Source organism: Ictidomys tridecemlineatus, chromosome 3, assembly GCF_052094955.1.
Source record: "Ictidomys tridecemlineatus isolate mIctTri1 chromosome 3, mIctTri1.hap1, whole genome shotgun sequence".
In the NCBI taxonomy this organism is placed as follows: domain Eukaryota; kingdom Metazoa; phylum Chordata; class Mammalia; order Rodentia; family Sciuridae; genus Ictidomys; species Ictidomys tridecemlineatus.
This window is the reverse complement of record NC_135479.1, coordinates 33,961,508-33,981,477: the sequence shown is the minus strand read 5'-3', so window position 1 is coordinate 33,981,477 and position 19,970 is coordinate 33,961,508. Positions and strand designations below refer to the sequence as shown.

The following is a 19,970-nucleotide window of genomic DNA, read 5'->3' as shown; positions in this document are numbered from 1 at the left end:
GGCACCATGCCTGTAATCCAAGCAAATCAGGAGGCTAAGGCAGAAGGATCACAAATTTAAGGCCAACCTTGGCAACTTAGTGAGACCCTGAGCAATTCAGTGAGACCCTTTCTCAAAATGAAAACTAAAAAGAACTGGAGATGTAACTGAGTATTAAAGCACCCATTAGTTCAATCCCCAGTATTAAAAAAAAAAAAATTCAAAACCTGAAATTTAATAAACTTAGTCATTTTTCACTGCTTCATCCAAAACATTCTTAAATGAAGCTGACTTTTTTTTAAACAATTTTTAATGTAGATGAAGAAAATTACTATTAATACAGATTAGAGCCACTACCTTGATTTATAGTAAGGCGCCAACAATTTTACCACCACCATTTTATCACTGCTTTTGCCCCACCAGTACATATGTCAAGACAACTAAAAAGGCAAGTAACATCTTCATATTATTATGAAAATACTCCTGATCTCACAGATCACAAGAAAAAATAAACAAACAAACATCTCAGGAATCTCTTGAGTTGCTTGGTCTACTCCTTAAGAACTGCTGCTCTCAGATACTAAAAGAACTTTAGGGAACTAGAGTTCACAAACATTAGAATATACAAAAAAAGAACTTCCACATCTCTCTAGTCCAATTTTTTTCATTTTATAAATGAAGAACTGAGGCATAGAGAGGATAGTTTACCATTAGTAAACACACATATGACAGTACTTGGGATCTCTAACCTGTTTTTCATTATTCCTTAATGAATTTCACTCTTTACAAAAATGGAGTTAGAAAAGTCCACATTTTCCTTCTTTAAACTAAACAATGATATAAACACATATATTTTGTGGAGAAAAAGCATTTACCTTTCCTAATGGAGAGTTGGGTTTCACAGTCTTTGCTGAAGCAACAGGTGTATCTAAATGGTATGCTTCCTTTTCAAAACACTGACGTTTTCTAATCTGTAAACACAGAACCAAAATGAAGTTTAATATAAACTCAAAGTTTGACAGGCTAATTGTTCTTAAAGGCCAAAATAGCTGTTTATAGTTTTGTTCTTTTTTTTTTTTTAACTAAGAAGACTCTTTGTACCTGGCAATAATCAAGTAATTTTTTAAAACACAAAGAGAACACCAGACATGGTGGCACACACCTATAATCCGAGGCTCAGGAGGCTGAGACATGAGGATCACAAGTTCAAGGCCAGCCTCAGCAACTTAGTGAGGCCCTAAGCAACTCAGTAAGACCCTGTCTCAAAATAAAAAACAAAAAAGGCTGGGGATATAGCTCAGTGGTAAAGCACCTCTGGATTAAATCTCTAGTACCAAAACAAATAAACAAACAAGTAAGCAATAAAACCCACAAAACCCTAAAAACACAAAGAGGAACCTCATTACAGCACTTTTTAGTAACAACTCTTAAATAGTAACCAAAATAATGTTAGTTACTGACATATCAAAATTATACAATCATCAAGTGACTTTCCCATAAAAGTCTTTCCATACAGATATCAAATACAGTATTATAGCAAAGTCCAGTCAATACTTAAGCCATACATTACACTGAAAAGAATTCAGAATAAAATTTAAAAAAAATTTTTTTTAGATGTTGATGAACCTTTATTTTATTCATTTATTTATATGCGGTGCTGAGAATCAAACCCAGTGCCTCATACATGGTAGGCAAGTGCTCTACCACTGTGCCACAACCCCAGACCTAAAAATTTTAAATGTAAATAGTCATGATTCCCTACATGATAGGATAAATTACTTAATCACTATTATTACTTAATAGATATTTGATTTTTAAAAATTGCCTGATTATATTTCTTTTATAAATAGCATTAAGTTTTCTTTCTTTTTCTTTTCTTTTTGGTACTTGGGATTCAACTACAGAGCTACATCCCAGTCTTTTTTATATTTTATTTTGAGACAGGGTCTCACCTCTTGCCTCAGCCTCCTGAATAGCTAGGCATGTGTTACTGGCTCCTAGCTAAATAGCACATTTTCTTTCCAAACTGTAACAATGCTTTTTTTACTTGCCAATACCCTATTAAATCATACCATTCCTACCACACCTGACACATCTTTTAATAATTTTTAGATACACGTATTTATTTTATCATGTATCAATATTAAGAAATCAGTAAATATGAGTAAATCTTGCCATTATACTTAAACTGTCAATACCATGAATATTCCTATCAAAGGTATTTTGGTGAAAAGAAAATGCCATTATTAGATTAAAATGTTGAAGGAGTTTGCTGGACACAGTGGAGCACAGATATAATCTCAGCAACTCAGGAGATCAAGGCAGCAGGATTGGCAACTTAGTAAAAACCTGTCTCAGATTTTAAAAAAATAGAAAGGGCTAGAGATGTAGCTCAGTGGTAGAGTACCCCTGGATTCGAGCCCCAGTACTGGGGCAAAAAAAAAAAAAAAAAAATTGACTTTTTTTTTTTAAGTTGGATATGGATACAATGCCTTTACTTTGTTTATTTTTATGTGGTACTAAGGATCCAACCCAGTGCCTCACACATGCTAGGTAAGCACTCTACCACTAAGCTACTACGACTCCAGCCCCTTGAACTTTTAAAAAGTAGAATTTCTGGGCTGGGCTTCTAGCTCAGTGGTGGAGTGCTTGCCTAGCTGGTGTGAAGCACTGGGTTAAATCCTCCTGAAAATAAATAAAATAGATAAAACAAAGGTATTGTGTCCATTTACAAGTTAAAAAAATTTTTTTTAAATAAAATAGTTTCTTGAATTACCAAGATGCCTCACATTTTACTGTCAAATTCCTCATACAGGGCTGGGGATGTGGCTCAAGCGGTAGCGCGCTTGCCTGGCATGCGTGCGGCCCGGGTTCGATCCTCAGCACCACATACCAACAAAGATGTTGTGTCCGCCAAGAACTAAGAAATAAATATTAAAAAAAAAAAAATTCTCTCTCTCTCTTTCTCTCTCCTCTCTCACTCTCTCTTTAAAAAAAAAAAAAAAAAAATTCCTCATACATAAAAAAGTACCAGGCAGTTTTACTTTAAAGACATGTTACTATGAATAACCTGTCACGATAATTTATGGCTGTGACACAACCCTACTAATCTGCTTATGCCACTGAAAACTTGATTGAATTTGACTATCATGTTTAGTTATAACTAATGGATTATTTCATTGCTAATAAACTCTGTTTACCTGCTGTGTAGTTTCTACATGTCGAATTCTTTTCTTCTCTACTTGAAAATCATCATTTTCATCCCGGCATGTGGATGCCTGTTTCTTGGCAGATAACTTGGCAGCCAGAGTGTTTTTTTCAGGAGAGTCTTATATAAGAAATAAAAAATTAGTATAAATAACTCACACTTAAGCAATTTTTTAAAAAGAGCACCAGAAATAAAAGTACTTTTTTACCACTCAGTTTTTACCAAAGATACAATGTTTTGAGAAACATGCTTGCAATAGGGAAAGTCAAGGTTTGATTTTTTTTTTTTTTTTTTTTTTTTTTTTTTTTTTAAAGAGAGAGTGAGAGAGAGGGGGGGACAGAGAGAGAGAGAGAGAATTTTAACATTTATTTATTTTTTCTTAGTTCTCGGCGGACACAACATCTTTGTTGGTATGTGGTGCTGCTGAGGATCGAACCCGGGCCGCACGCATGCTAGGCGAGCGCGCTACCGCTTGAGCCACATCCACAGCCCCTCAAGGTTTGATTTTTAAAACAGATTTATGGTTTTGTAGACTACTTCCAATAATATGGTTGAAGAAATAGAACTGTTAAAAGTCAAGACTTAAGAAATGCATTTCATTTTTATAAAAATCTCAATGTTCCTTTCTTACTGATCTTCACCATGTTTTTTAGGCTAAAAATATTGATTATGGAATCAAGCTCATATAATCTGTCTTAATCCCACAATCTTGAGAGCTTTTTCAAGGCCATGAACAACCTCTTTAATCACCAAATAACATCAATTATCCCAGTTTACAAATGTGAAATTATAAATACATTAGGTATTAAGGTGAAGTAACTTGCCTAATATCACATAACTACAAGTGGCAGACTTGTATGTGACAGATCTGTCAAATATTTGACTTCAAAATCCATAAGTATAACCACTAAGCATAACAACAACATAACACCCTGTGTTCTTAGAAAACGGCAAACACATTTCCTTTTCCCTTAATATCTTTATTTTTTTTTTAAGAGAGAGTGAGAGAGGAGAGAGAGAGAGTGAGAGAGAGAGAGAATTTTTAATATTTATTTTTTAGTTTTTGGCGGACACAACATCTTTGTTGGTATGTGGTGCTGAGGATCGAACCCGGGCCGCACGCATGCCAGGCAAGCACGCTACCGCTTGAGCCACATCCCCAGCCCAAACCATTTATTATATTGAGTCCATAAACTGGTCAGATATCATGGAAAACCAATGAATAAAAACCACTGCCTCATCAAAAAGGATTTACATACTATTTATGGGAGAGACCTACACAAACAATTCCTATACCATTCTCAAAAAACAAGTTGGGAGCTAAGCACAGTGGCACACACCTATAATCTCAGAGGCTTGGGAGGTTAAGGCAGGGGGATCAAGTATTCAAAGCCAGCTTCAGCAATAGTGAGGTGCTAAGGAACTCGGTGAGACCCTGTGTCTAAATAAAATAGAAAATAGAGCTGCTGAGATGTGGCTCAATGGCTAAGTTCCCCTGAGTTCAATCCCCAGTACAAAAAAAAGTTTGGTCCTACACAAACACAAAAGTGAATCTAAGCTGCATGGCATTACTTTTAAGCTTTTTTAATTATTAGAATTGGGGTGGGGGGGGCGGCGCAGGGATTGAACCTGGGACACTTTACTATTGAGCTACATCCTCAGCCTTCTTAATTTTTTTTTTGATTTTGAAATACTGTCTCACTACATTGTCCACATTGGACTCAAACTTGCAATTATCCTGCTTTAGCTTCCTAGTCCATGGTATTACAGGGACTGAGTTGCTGAGGCTTAGGACTATTTTTTAAAAATAAATATTGCTTAATATCTCTAAAGTAGTGATGAAAGACCTAGAACTTCCTTGATCCACTGTCCCCTTAACTTATAAGATGTGTTTGAAGCATTGTTTGAAAATCACTATGGTTTTGTCTTTCTTCAATCTACCTGCAATGGATTTTTATGTATGGCTTAAAGTAGGGCTCTAATTTCAATTTTTTTCCATATCAATACCCAATAGTCTCAGAATCACTTATAGAAAAGTCACTCCTTTCCCCTATGCTCTGTAGGAGTACTTCCAATAACAAGTTTCTAGATACATATGGGACTGAATTTGGATTCTCTATACTTTTACACTGGTTTATCACTGTGCTAATATCAAACTGTCTGAATTACTAAGTTTTATGTGTAATAAATTGGATATTTTATATATAAAGTTCTCTCTTTGACCTGTTTCTTCAAAATTGTGTTGGCTGGTCTTTAACATTTCCATATATTTTAGATAAGACATGCAACTTTTTGCTTTGTTGTTTTGGTTTTTTTGGTACAGAGGATTGAACCCAGTGGTGCTTAACCACTGGGGCACATCCCCAGCCCTTTTTTAATTTTATTTGGAGACACAGTCTCACTGAGTTGCTTGGCGCCTGGCCATTGCTGAGGCTGGCTTTGAATTCGCAATCTTCTTGCCTCAGCCTCCCGTGCTACTGGGATGACAGGCATGTGCCACTGCGCAAAGCAAGACATGCTAATTTGAGTTCTGTAATTTTTAAATAAACCAGTAAAATAACTACAGAATAAGCCTATATTAGTAATTATCAACTGCAGCAATTTAAATATCACCACTCCCTACACTTTGGGATACTAAATAATGTCTGTACACATTTTTGGTTGTCACAAAAATGGGAAGGGAGGTAAGGGTATAGTTCAGTGATAGAGTGCATGTGTGAAGCCTTGGGTTCAATCCACAAAACCAAACGGGGTGGGGAAATGCTAGGAAGGGTGCTACTGTCATCTAACATGTAGAAGGCCAGGGATATTGCTAAATATCTCACAATGCATGGGCAGATGCCATAAAAAAGAATTATCACACTCCAAAAGTTAACAGTACCACTATTATGCACTGTGCCATCAAGAAGCAAATTTGCACAGGCTCATTAAACATTTAAGAATTGTTTACTAAAAACAATAATTTAGCCTGGCATGGTGGCACATGCCTGTAATCCCAGCATTTCAAGAGGCTAAGGCAGGAGGATCACAAATTCTAGGCTAGCCTCAGCAACTTAGCAACACCCTGTCTCAAAAGAAAACTAAATAGGGCTAAGAATGTGTCTCAGTGATTGAAGCGCCTCTGGGTTCAATCAATCCCTAGTATCCTTCCCCACCCCGCCCCCTCAAAACAACCAATTTTACAAAAATTGATCTGCCATCCAGCAAATAAAAGTAACCCTGCCAGATGTGGTGGTATGAACCCACAGTATCAGATATTCAGGAAACAAAGGCACAAAAATTGTAAAGTTTGAGATCAGCACAGGCAACTTAGCAAGACCCTGTCTCAAAATTTTTAAAGATTTTAAAAAGAGCTAGAAATGTAGCTCAGTGGTTGAGGCCCTGGGTTAAACCTCCAATACTGCACAAAAACAAACAAAAACAAAATTAGGTAACCCCAATTCATAAAAACAAAAATCATATTATCATTACACATAAAATGACTCATCTTCCTACTCTTCATAGTGGGACAGTTCACAAGAAGCTTATCAAAGGGGTTAAATCTTTGAGATGCACACTTTAAAAAGCAAGATACCAGTATCTCCCAAAAATATTAAAAAGAAAAAGAAATTCCTAGAAATCAGAAGAAAAAAAAATAGATAAATTGGCAAACAACTTGAACTTGAACAGGCAATTCACTAAAGAAGATATTAAAAGATGAACAAACAGAAGAAAATGTACATCAGTCACTAGACAAATACCAATTAAAAATCAGGGCCAACTGGGGCATGCCTACAATTACAGATAACTCTAGATACTGAGGCAACTTAGAGGCCAGCTAGCCTCGGCAACATAGTCAGACCCTGTCTCAAAAGTGAAGTAAAAAGGGTTGGGGATATACTTCAGTAGTGTAGAGTGCTTGCCTAACATCATATGAAGCCCTGTGTTGAACCACTAGTACAGAAAAAAATTAAAGAACCTCAGCACTGGGATTAGGGTTGGCCCAGGGTTTGATCCTCAACACCAGAGAAAATGAAACAAAACAAAAAATTTCAATGAGAACACCACATATGCACAAGAATGGCTAAAATTTTTAAAAACTGGAAATATCAAGTGCTAACAAGAATGATGATTTTCAGGGCTGGAGTTATAACTCAGTGGAAGAGCACTTGCCAGGAATGTGTGAGGCACTGGGTTCAATTCTCAGCACCCCATATAAATAAATAAAATAAAGGTCTATGAAAAACCAAAAAATAAATAAATAAAAGAATGATGAAAGATTTCCATATACAGTCATACCTTGGAGATATTATGAGTTCAATTTCAGACCATCTGAATAAAGCAAATATTGCAATATAGTGTCACATGAATTTTTTTTCTAGTATATACAGAAGTTATGTTTAGCCAGATATGGTAGTATATTTTTTCCTAGTATATATAGAAGTTAAGTTTAGCCAGATATGGTAGTGTATGCCTGTGAACCCAGCAACTAGGGGGCTAATGGAAGTAAGAGCATAAGTTCAAGGCCAGCCTCAGCAATTTAGCTGAGGCCCTAAGCAACTCAGAAAAGCTTGGGGATGTGGTTTAGTGGTTAAGTGCCCCAGGACTAAATTCCCAGTACCAAGAAAAGAAAGAAAGAAAGAAAGAAAAAAGCAATGTTTATACAATACTATAATACTATAGTCTATTAAGGCTACAATAGCACTGTCAGAAAAAACATATATACCTTAATTTAAACACACCTTATTATGCTGAGCACAGTGGCATACACCTGTAATCCCAGCGGCCCGGAAGATTGAGGCAGGAGGATTGTGAGTTCAAAGCCAGCCTCAGCAATGGCGAGAGACTAAGCAACTCAGTGAGACCCTATCTCTAAGTAAAATATAAAAAAGCACCAGCAATGTGGCTCAATGGCTACGTGCCCCTGAGTTCAATGCCTGGTACCCTCGATCCAAAAAAAACCTTATTGTTAAAGAATTCTAATAATTATCTGAGCCGTCAAAAAAATACCATCAACACTTTTTCAATGCCACAGAATTTCATTTTGTAAAAAAATAAAAAACAAAAATACCACAGTATCTGCAAAGCATAATAAAGTGTGATATGAATGTACTGAGAACAGGTGTAGTGGTAGGAACACATAAATTGGTTCAACCACTTTGGAAAATTTTGGCAGTATCTACTATAGTTGAATATACATAAAAAGAGACCAGCAATTCCATTCTTAAGTATGTATCTAACAGAAAATACTTATTTGCACCAGTATGAAAAAGAGTATTCATAATTACGTTAAACAAAAGCAGAAACAATCCAATTGTCTAATGAACATAAAATAGATTAATAAATTCTGGTAATGTTCACACAAGAAAATAATATACTAAAACAAGAATTATGACCATATGTAAGAGCATGGATGACTCTCGCAAATACAGGTGAAGCAAAAGCAGACACTATAGAACATATATAATTCCATTTCTAAAAAGAGGCAAAATTCATCATTTCTGACAGAAGGCAGAATAAGTCACCTATGGAGAGAAGGCATAGTGCCCAAAAAAGAACAGGAGAGCCTATGAGGTGTGGGTAATGTCTTTTTTTTTTTTTAATCTAAGTGACAGTTACATGAGTATATATTCACTTTGTGAAAATTCAAGCTATATACTAAAGATTTGCACTTAACTGTATTTAGGTTATATCCTGTCAAAGAATATACTTACAAAGAGGGTATTAGAACACAACCCAGATTTACCCTATTTGGACAATTCTCAATAATCCTGACTAACAGTAGTCAAAAGCAGAAATATTTAATATTTTTAAAAATTTTATGGTAGTGTTACTATATTTCTCTTACTCTAATAAGAACTATTTAAGGGAGGCTGTAGTTGTAGCTCAGTGGTAGAATGCGTGCCTAGCATGCGTGAGGCACTGGGTTCGATCCTCAATGCCACATAAAAATAAATAAAAAAAATAATGTGCCCATCTATAGCTAAAAATTTTTTTTAAAAAAAGAACAATTTAAGGACCATACATAAAACATATCTGATTCTTACATAGAACAGAAGGCAGGCAAATTTATCAAGAATGAATAATGAGACTAAACAGATTGTGTCTTAGGATACAAACACTATGTTTTATAAAAAGTTTGGCATATAATTAACAATACTGACTACAAATGATATCAATTTCTAATCTTTTTACAAGACCATATCAATTTCTAATCTTTTACTTTCCCTTAGATTCATCAAAAAACAATGTAAGCCAGCAAAATGTCTCAAAGGACTAAGCCAAACCAAGAATTGAAAAAGGCCAAAGTTATTTTAAAATAATTCTAGCTGGGTGTAAAATTTAGTGGTGAAGCACATGCTTAGTACGCACGAGGCCCTAGGTTTCATCCCTAGCACCAAACATAAATAAATAAATAAATCCATAAAAATTATGTAGAGATACATAATTAATTATACTAACTAAATTAAGCCTCATATCAGTAATAATTAAGGCTCCAATTACAAATAACCAGCAGACACAAGAGAAATACAATTTACCTTGACAAGTTGATGAACTGCCATTTCTTTCAGAAGGTGGTGTGCTTGGACTATTGAAATGAGGTGAAGTTCCTTGGTTCAGGTCTCTGTGTGTGAAATTCTTTGAATGGCATGTACAACAACATGACAATGGTACTTCAGTTTTTTTACTTAAGCTTTCATCCACTGGCTTCCCTAAAAATCAAAGAACCTTCATATGTAACATATCTAATTAAATAAATATTACTCTTTCTCTGCAGCTAGGGGGAGCAACCACTTCAGTCCACCCAGGATTGGAAGATTTCACAGGATACAAATTTTTAGGGCAAAAACCAGGAAAATACTAGACCTGGCAAACCTGGACAAGCTAGTCATACTATCTATAGCATTGAATTATGACAGGAGAGAAATGCTTATGTCAGGGTATTTATAGAGAAGTTACCATCAATTTCTATAATCGACAAAAATCTAAGAACAAATATTAATAATATAATAAAAGCACAACTAAAATGTTCACTAATACTGAAATTTATTTTAAAAATCCAGCAGGGAAGGAATAAAACAAAGACCTAAAACATATTCTCTCTTTTCTTCTTTTTCGAATTGTTGCAATCAAGATCTCTTGGTCACTCCAAGTGTTGTGGTCACTTTTCTTTCATCCCAGATGTATTCATTACTCATCTTGAATTATATAATCTTTGAAAATTATATAATCTTCAAAAGAATATTATAACATTTTCATAAAAGTAAATATTAATAAGCATTTTGTTTGCAAATAAAGTAAAATAGGAAATACTATGAATTTATAAAAATAATACAATAAACCTCTGCTCATCTAATATCCAAACAAGTAGTTAGATCAACTAGAATTGTTTTTATGTATTCCATGTTCTAATGTTACGAAAGTCAGATAAGCAAATATATTAGAGGATCTACTCAAAAAACCCAACAATATTAGAATTATGACAGCTTCATCCCTTGCATTTTTTACAAGCCAATTATCAACAAATTATTTTCACAATGACTCTAGGCATCCAAAATACTCATGTAATCTTTTTCTTTTTCTTTTTGTGGTGCTGGGGATTGAACCCATGGCCTTGTGCATGCATGGCAAGCACTCTACCAACTGAGCTATATTCCTAGCCCTTATGTACTATAATCATCAAATAAAAGGACAAATTATATTCTTTTAGGATTAAACATATTTTTCTATATCAAAACTATTTTGAAAGATATAGAACTTATTATAAAAAAAAAAACTAAGGAGCTGGGGATGTGGCTCAGTTGGTAGAGTGCTTACCTCACATGCACAAGGCCCTGGGTTCAATCCCAAGCACCACACACACACACACAAAAAAAAAAAAAAAGGAAAGAAACACCTTAATAGAGATTGTTTAAATTACCTAGAACATGGCTGACTCAGTCTGAATATAGTACTTTATCATATATTTTTCAGATCTCAATAAGCAACCTGAAGATATCAAGCAATTACTTACCATTAAGAGATTGTTGCCATGCTAAAGCAGAACAAAGTAAGGCTAAGCTTTTTCCACTTCCTGTGGGGCTCTCCAACAAACAATGTTGACTACCATTTAATCCTCTGACAATCTACAGATAAAGAAACCAATAAAAAGTCAATAAACAGAGCTAGGGATATAGCTCAGTTAGTAGAGTGCTTATCTCAAATGCACAAGGCCTTGGATTCAATCCCCAGAACCACAAAAAAAAAAAGAAAAAGAAAAAGAAAAAAGTCAATAAACATTTTACTTTATTAGGTTTCTCTATCAGAAGTACAAATAAACAGCAAGAAGAATTCCATGGCACATAAGAATAGCACAAGGAAGAACCAATATTTAATTAAAACTAGACTTTATTCCTTTATACCTCTCCCTAAAATTATTTTGGATTTATAAGCATACCAAGCACAACAGAAGAAATGAAAAAAGCAATTTATCCTTCAATTATACAAGCACCAATCATTTCTATAAAATTAAAATACATTAGTACCTATGAATATCTTTGATGAAAATAATGGAAGATACTGTTATACAAAGTGTTACAACCACTTTGTAAAAAAAATTAACACTTTGTAGTAAAGTTGAAGATGCCAAAATCCAGTCCTATTATATAACCCAAACCTTTTCTATATGAACACATAAAAGTTCATAGCAGTATTGCTTGCTTATTGCAAAAGAATGTAAACAACCTAAATGCCCATAGGAAAATGGAGAGATAAATTCTAATATATTTATGTAATGAAATGCCATGCCATAATTAAAATAAATTAACAATCAACAGAGCTACATCTTATAAAAACTCTGGGCTAGGGATATAGCTTAATGGTAGAGTGCTTTTCCAATATGTGTGAAGTCTTCGGACTGATCCCCAGCACTGCAAAAAATAAAAAGTTCTACAGAAAAATCAAAGTTTAAAATTGCTGGGCACAAGTACATACCTATAATCTCAGCAATTCATAAAGCTGAGCTAGGAGGATTGCACATTAGAGGACAGCATGGTCAATTTAATAAGACCCTGTCTCAAAATTTAAAAAAGCACTAGAGGAGGCTGGGATTTTAGCTCAGTAGTAGAGTGCTTGCCTTGCACGTGTGAGGCACTGGGTTCAATCCTCAGCACTGCATAAAAATAAAGAAAGTAAAGGTATTGTGTTCATCTGCAACTAAAAAAAATATTTAAAAAAGAAAAAAAAAAGCACTGGAGGGCTGGAGTTGTAGTTCAGTGGTGGAGGGCTAGAGTCGTAGCTCAGTGGTGGAGCAATTGCCTTGTGGGGCACTGGATTCAATTCTAAGCACTGCATATAAATAAGTAAAATAAATAAATAAAATAAAATAAAGGTCCATCAACAACTAAAAAAATGTTTAAAAAAGCACTGGAGAGAGGCTGGGGTTGTGGCCCAGTGGTGGAGTACTTACCTAGAACATGCGGGGCTCTGGGTTCGATCCTTAGTACCACATAGAAATAGATAAATAAAAATGCAGGCATTGTGTCCAACTACAACTAAAAAATATTTTTTAAAAAAAGCACTGGAGGGGTTGGGGTTATGGCTCATCGGTAGAGCGCTCGCCTTACACATGCAAGGCCCTGGGTTCGATCCTCAGCACCATATAAAATAAATAAATAAATAAATAAATAAAATAAAGGTATTGTGTCCAACTACCAAAAAATAAATATTAAAAAAAAAGGCACTGGAGATATATCTCAGTGGTAGAACACCAATGAGTTCAATCCCCACTACCACCAGACGAAAATTCTAAAACCATTGGAAACACAAAGAACAAATTCAGAATATTAATAATCTGATATAGGGTAAATATGACCCAAATATTAAGATTTAAAAGCTGGAAAGCTGATTTACTCAAATGTGTATATTAATTTTCTAGATAATTAAAATACAATCAGCCTCTGTATACATGTTCTGTGTTTATGGATTGAACAAACAGCAAATCAAAAATATTCATAAAACAACTATTTACACAGTATTTACATTGTAGTAGGCATAGGTGATCTAGAGATTAAATGACCGATATATGCAAATAGTGTACTGTTTTATATATAATAATATATAATAATAATTAATAATATATAAGAATATATATATAATCTGCAGATTTTGGTATAGGAAGTAGGTCTTAGAACTAATCTTGCACAGATACTTAGATACTATACTGCAAAGAAAAATACTATTTGTAAAATTCAATGTTTTCTGTAGAAAACATTAATTTATTAAATAGAAATTCCAAATGAGCTGAGGACATTCTTCAGAAAGTTCTTCCCTGCATACTAACTATAATCATATACAGTTCAGTATTGATCAATATTAATTTTCCCAAAGGTTAGGTGTTTTTCCAAATGAACCGAGCAAATATTATCTATCTAAACACTATCTGAGAATATGACTATAGTCACATACTCAATGTATTATGTTACAAACCATAAGTATCTATATCTAAAAGACTTAACTGCTGAAAACACTTACAGAATTCATCATAGCAAGCTGTGATGGGTAAGCTTTACAAGGAAATTTGATCTTCACTCCGCAAATTGTATATTCAGACCACATTGAGGACATCCTGCTTTCTTGTTTACTTTAGATTCCTAACTGCAACAGAAATGAAAATCAATATCGAAACAGTATCATTCTAAGAAAAACAGACACCCAACAGTAAAACAGAAGTCTAGAAATAAAAACTGGGATTAGTGGATTAGTAAGTGTATAAACAAAACAAAGGGAAGCAAAATAAATTTCCTATACTTATAAATAAATCAGTGGTCAAGAACATGTTTTAAGAGTGACAGGTCTGACATGGTGGCACATGCCTGTAATCCAAGTAATTCAGAAAGATGAGGCAGGAGGATTGGAAGCTCAAGGTCAGCAACTTATCAAGACCCTTAGTAACTTAGTGAGACTCTGTCTCAAAATAAAACAAAAGGGATGGGGATACAGCTCAGTGGTAGAGCACCCCTTGGTTCAATCCCCAGTATCACCTAAAAAAGAAAAAAGTCTGACAAATCTGGATTTGTATCTCTACCCTACCATGTATTCATTGTGTGACTGTGGGGTTTACTTTTCTAGACTTTGATATCCTCATCCATAAAATAAAGATAGTAACAATATCTAACCCATAATACATAACTTAATAACTGTTATTCTTATTTTGGTTATATTGTTATGATCAATCTACCAATAGGTTCCTAAGGCAACTTTCTCCAATTCCATAGCACCACTCTTTTTCTCCTGTTCTATTCCTGTTTCCTCTTCCTGAAGTTCTCCAATTAGAAGGGAAAAGCTGTGGACCAGGTTTCAAGAAGCATAGATTCTAGATGAGGTCCTGAAAGTTCTCAGATAAATTATCTTTAACATGTCTTTTCACTTCTCTGGTCTAAGATCCATGTCTGCAATAATCCCTAATTTAAAAATTGTTGCCAGGGAGAAAGTACCTTCAGACATAGTAGGTACTCAATAATTCTTATTAAAAGGTCAGTAAACTATAATGGAAAGAAGATGGGCCTTGGAGTAAGGTAAATCCAAGTTTGAATTCCAGTATGTGAATCACTTAACCTCTTTCTCAAACCTTGTTTGTGAAAATTATCCAAGACAGAATGTTCATAACCCAGTATCTGACAGAGATATGATTTACTTTAATCCTCATCTCTTTTAAACCACTTTCTTAACCGAGAATCCATAGATGTTATTCTGAGAATGTAACCTCTTAAAATTGCATGCAGAAATTCCTCTGCATGATTGCATTTTTCTGAAGAGAAAATTCATAGATCTCTCTTCCAATTCATATATCCTACAGAAACCAAAAAAGGGGAAAATTATATACATTTACACACACACACACACACACACACACACACACACACACTTTTATCAATTAAGAAATTTTTGCAATCGTGAAAAAAGTGTTAAATTCAACCTGGGGATAGAGATAGTTAAAATAGCTATTATGAAGCCAAAAACAGCCTTCACCAGTTTGTGTTTCAAAAGAAGTTAAGAATCACTGCATTTTCCAGTTCTAAAAAGGATTCTGTGATTCCATTTGTGAAGCTCTGAGAATGAGGTTTAGTGCAATCGAACATCAATCTAAATCAAGACTCAGGCCTATTCAATCACATCCCTGGCCTGGCGGTGGCAACGTTCGTCTCATGAAGAAGCAGCTTCCCCTACCGACAGCATAAAGGACAAACAAACCGTTCAGCCTCCCGCCAAGAGGCAAAGACGGCCCAGGGCTCACGTCATGCCTGTGCTCAAAGGAGGTAAGGATGGGTTCCCTTCCCCTTACCTCCCGCGGTCAACTGAGGTCCCGCGGCCTAGGTGATCTGGTCCACCCAGGAGAGCGGGAGAGGCTGCCAAGACCTTGGCAGAGGAACCCTGCTTGGCGCCCTTCCCCCAGACGTCCCGTAGACATGCCTGTGCTGAGGGGAAACAGAAGCAACCCGGACTGGGCTCCAACTCATGGCGGGGAGGATAACATCTTTGAGAGCAAATAATGCAGACCTCCTAGCAGAGGAAAAATGGCGCAAGCCTTAATTCTCTCTTTTCCTCGCAGACTACTACTCCCTGGTGTGTCGCGAGTTCCAGTCGCTTTACCTTTTCCCGACTCCAGTTCTCAGTCCTCTCAGCACAACTCCGAATGAGTTCCCGCTTCCCACCCCCTTGACTCCCAACACCCAATCGCCGAGAGACCTCACACAACCAATCACCCGCCAAGAACGGAAAGCAAGTAGCCAATCCCAGCGAGGGGTTAGGGGGCGAAAACTCTAGCACCCAATGGAAACCTCCGAAATAAGAACCGACCCAATGGTCTTGGAGGCGCCAGAAAGCAGCCACCGTAGAGGGAAGAGTGCACTGGAGTAAACCCCAGGGGTTTCTGTAAAGAAAAATCGCCTTCTCGGCTCATCTTTTCAAATTGATAGGGGTTAGCCGTGCAGCCAATTCCCTGGAAACTAACGCTCATTTTGAAGGTCCGTAAACCAAAGAAAGGATACATCTTTCTAAGCCTTGCCAAGCTCTTCTCTGGTGCCGCTCAATTTGAATCTCCCAACTTTACAGGAGCCATAGTATTTAAAAAAAAAAAAAAAAAAAAAAAAAAGAAAGAAAGAAAGAAAAAGGAAAAAAAAAAAAACAGAATTGCTAGACTATTGAACCAAACTAGGCGAAAAGATTCTGACAATTGGCAGTTTCAAAATCAAGGCTTTCCCGGATGATAGAATCTGCCAGAGATAATGCTCTCCAAAGTCTCCAGCAACAGATAAATCACTTCTTACTTTAACGCTTATTTGCTTTCCATCCTTCCTAAAACCAGTGAATTCTTCTTTGCCATGTACAATTCAGTTTCGTCGAGGTAGGGGGTTAGGCTTGATCTCACCAAATTTACTTAATTGTTCTTTGTTTAAATTCTGTATGACCAACAGGGTGCTTACCTGTAACCCCAGCTACTTAAAAGATTGAGGTAGGAGGATCTCAAAAGTTTCCTGTCTCAAAAGTCTGGAGGCATAACTCAGTGGTAGAGCACCCCTGGGTTCGACTCCCAGTACTGGGGGGAAAAAAATCTGTGTATCCTACACTTACTCAAATACTATTATCCCAAAAAGGCAAAATCTGAGAGGGTTTCTTAAATTCATATGACTAGTTTGGGGAGGGAGGTTTGCTGGGAGTAGGGAGCAGAAGACATTCACAGTTCAGTTTTACTGCATATCCTCAAAATAACAAAACTTGTCATATAAATAAATTATGCCGGTTGACCTAGTAATCTCAGACCCAGAAATGTGTCCCAAAGACATAATGTAAAAGAAAAAAAGGTGGTAATACCTCAATTTGTAATACTATTTACCTATTTTTATACTGCCAAAAAAATTAGATTTCCCATTCTAGGAGATAGTTATATCAATTAAATAAATTATGAAGCCAATAAAATAATTTTAAAAATTAAACTACTTGCAAGAAAAAATATCCTGTAAAGTGAAAAAATCAGACTCCATGTTGAATGTTAAGAATTTAGTAATGTGAAAATACATATGGATAACAAAGGAGTAATTTACTATTACAAAGGGATGAAGAATAATTTATCTTAAAAAATCCTTAAAAGAAACTGCAGATGGTTATTTTCCACTTACCATTTTTAAAAAGATCAAATTATTGAAGTAACTGCTCCAGGGTTAACTATCATATTCCTGACTTAAATTCCAAAGGCTTTCAATTAACTCTAACCTCTTATTGCCATTTAATGTGTGGGGCATAACAGAAAGTGATATACCTAAGTTCTGGAACCAGGCAATCCTGGACTTCAATACCTTCAGCTGTTCCTTTCAACTATTATGTTACAACTATTATGGAATGAAACACCAAAAACTAAGTTCATTTGATAAAGAATATGAATGTTTATAAATCAATATCCAAAATAGCTGCACACATCTGTTTTCACTTGAATAAAAAAAATCATTGTGACAAATTTTATAACCTTAACTTAAAATACATGAATATTAACATTTACTAATATATTTACACATTTATTTACATCATCATCAACAAAGCTGATGAAAAACAGCATGTTATTATTTTAACACAGCAGGTTTTGACCAATCTTTGAAAAATCAATCCAGAAAATGTGCACTGCATTTAGTTAGAAAACATACTTCAACCTTTTCTGAAGTCCTAAGAGGTACCTATTCACACAAAATATTCCAAGGCCTCAGTTTAAAAATAAAACAGGAGCAGCTGTATTTAATCTTATGAGACTACAAAACTGCCTTGTTTAAAAATATGAAAATTCTTGTGGTATTTTTTCATCATACTCTTTTATTCTTCACATCAAAATTACTTAATTACATTAAGCATCTAATAAAAAGTTACAAATATTCTATCACGCATGATACTATACACTCCATGATTGGAAACAGCTACAAACTAGTTTTTATAGAATATCATTATGAGGTAGGGCCAGTAGTAACCCCATTTTACAAAGAAGGAAAATGAGATGTGACTATTTGCTAGTGAAAAGGTTTGAAGTTAAATTTCTTTCCTTAAAAAACACTTTATTAGCTTGCTTAACTTCTTTACCAGTGAAAAGGCTTGTTTCAAGCCAGGGCAGGGTGAGTTGGGGTGGGGGACAATTGAGGTATATCCCAGAGAGCAAAGAGAAGTACCTTCTACAATGGACACTTAATTTTTTTTTTAAAGAAAAATGTGGATTATGGTTTTCTTAATGCACCTACCTAATCAATGGGAGTTACTAACAGAGAACTGCAAAATCCTTCAGCAAGACAGTATTTGCCACATTTTAATTTTTCCTGAGGTTTAAACACTGTATAATATTTTCTCAAAGATCTCAAAGGAAAATGTGAATCATAATCCTGATGATAAACCAAAAGCTCTTTAATCCAGTGGGTTTTATTGCTCTAAGTTTCTTTTAATTTGATATATATTCCCATCTCTGAGAATTAGATAAGTTAATAAAGCATTATAAAAATAAATGTAAAAAATAAAATAAATGAGACTTCCTTTCAGGTTCTTCTCCGCACAGAGATGTTTCTGTAAACACTTTTAAACTAGTATCTTCAAATTCCAAATTATTCAAGTATCTCTTCAAACATATGGCTTCATACATTAGTAAAAATTAAAGCAAATATTTGAAATCTTTAAATCATCACCTGTAATTTTATGGAAATCACTTACAGAAGCTACTTGCCTTTTTTTTAAAGCCTTAATACTGTTTCTTGAGAACTAGAATATCAATCTGCATTACTATTACTTGTATTACAAGTCTTGGGATTTCTATTTGGATATTTAACTCCTAATTTTTCCTGAATTCTCCCTTTGCTTAATCCCTTTTTCACCCTCCCATTCTTTGATCTTTGTCATACTGTTACAAGCCCGCGGGTAAAACACTAGGGCTACCCACACACTCATTTTTATGAGAAACATTAAATTAAAGGCATGGCAGTCTTTCTTTGCTTCAAAAGCTAAGTACAAGGCCAAATTCCCATTCCAGTAATGAGTTTCTTAAATGTGTTCCCAATGGTAAAAAAGCTCAGCTACAACATAAACATACCAGCAAAGTAGATCCAAAGACGTGCCAATCAAATACAAGCAAGCATAATTCTCAGAGAGTTCTAAATTGTATTCATGTTGAACTGAATCAATTCAGCAATTCCAAGACATTACTGCTCCCGCTCAGTTTAGAGCTGCTATAAGATGCAGATTCATGATGGATATATGCAGTGAACAGCTTCGTTTTTTGTTTTTTGTTTCAAATTTTTTTTTAAATTCCACTAACACTCATGTTTATTATTTCAATTATTGTACTCTCAATACAATGACAGAGCTGTACATCAGGATCCATGCTTCCGGTGTCCCTGGATCCATTTTTGTAAGATGAATCTTTACAGATTCGAGACCATCCACTTGGTTTCTCCTTTATTTGTTGAAGACCTAAAACGCATAAAGAACGAAAAACAAATTAAGCCAAGAAATCTGGAAAGTAATCTGCCTTCTCATTTAAAATACTTAGATGACTTCTGAACGTGAGTTATCACTTACGTGTAATGATTGGGTCAATGTCTCTTGTCTGAGTGGCAACATCAGAGGCACAAACTTGTCCTATTTGAATCAGCAAAGACATAATATCCTCATACAGTGGAGGAAATGCTCGACAAAAAGACACTAAACTTGGAAGAGTTGGCATGAAAAAAGCATACCGTTTAGCCTGTGTTAAAACTGTTGGAAAGAAATCAAATAGAATTTTTTTTACTTTGCAAATATAAAT

General features: G+C 35.1%; 2 protein-coding genes across 8 annotated transcripts in view; both read right to left on the bottom strand.

Annotated features, from left to right (window-relative positions):
• The window catches only part of Brip1 (BRCA1 interacting DNA helicase 1), a 136,760-nt gene extending 120,870 nt beyond the window's left edge, over window positions 1-15,890 (bottom strand). The window contains exons 1-6 of one of the 3 annotated variants that reach the window (XM_078042361.1): window positions 15,797-15,890; window positions 13,679-13,801; window positions 11,181-11,292; window positions 9,706-9,879; window positions 3,180-3,307; window positions 855-950 (exon numbers count right to left, since the gene is read on the bottom strand). In XM_078042361.1, coding sequence (XP_077898487.1) covers window positions 855-950; window positions 3,180-3,307; window positions 9,706-9,879; window positions 11,181-11,292; window positions 13,679-13,771 — 603 coding nt within the window. In that variant the 5' untranslated portion in view covers window positions 13,772-13,801; window positions 15,797-15,890. Of the gene's footprint in view, window positions 1-854; window positions 951-3,179; window positions 3,308-9,705; window positions 9,880-11,180; window positions 11,293-13,678; window positions 13,802-15,488 lie in introns of all 3 variants that reach the window. The other 2 variants (XM_078042362.1, XM_078042363.1) reach the window with 2 other exon arrangements.
• Window positions 15,891-17,566: 1,676 nt separating this feature from the next.
• Window positions 17,567-19,970, bottom strand: part of Ints2 (integrator complex subunit 2) — a 54,320-nt gene continuing 51,916 nt past the window's right edge. For 4 of the 5 annotated variants that reach the window (XM_078042355.1, XM_078042356.1, XM_078042358.1 and 1 more), the window contains exons 24-25: window positions 19,745-19,921; window positions 17,567-19,636 (exon numbers count right to left, since the gene is read on the bottom strand). In XM_078042355.1, the coding sequence (XP_077898481.1) occupies window positions 19,467-19,636; window positions 19,745-19,921 (347 nt within the window). In that variant the 3' untranslated portion in view covers window positions 17,567-19,466. The remainder of the gene's footprint in view (window positions 19,637-19,744; window positions 19,922-19,970) is intronic. The other variant, XM_078042360.1, reaches the window with a different exon arrangement.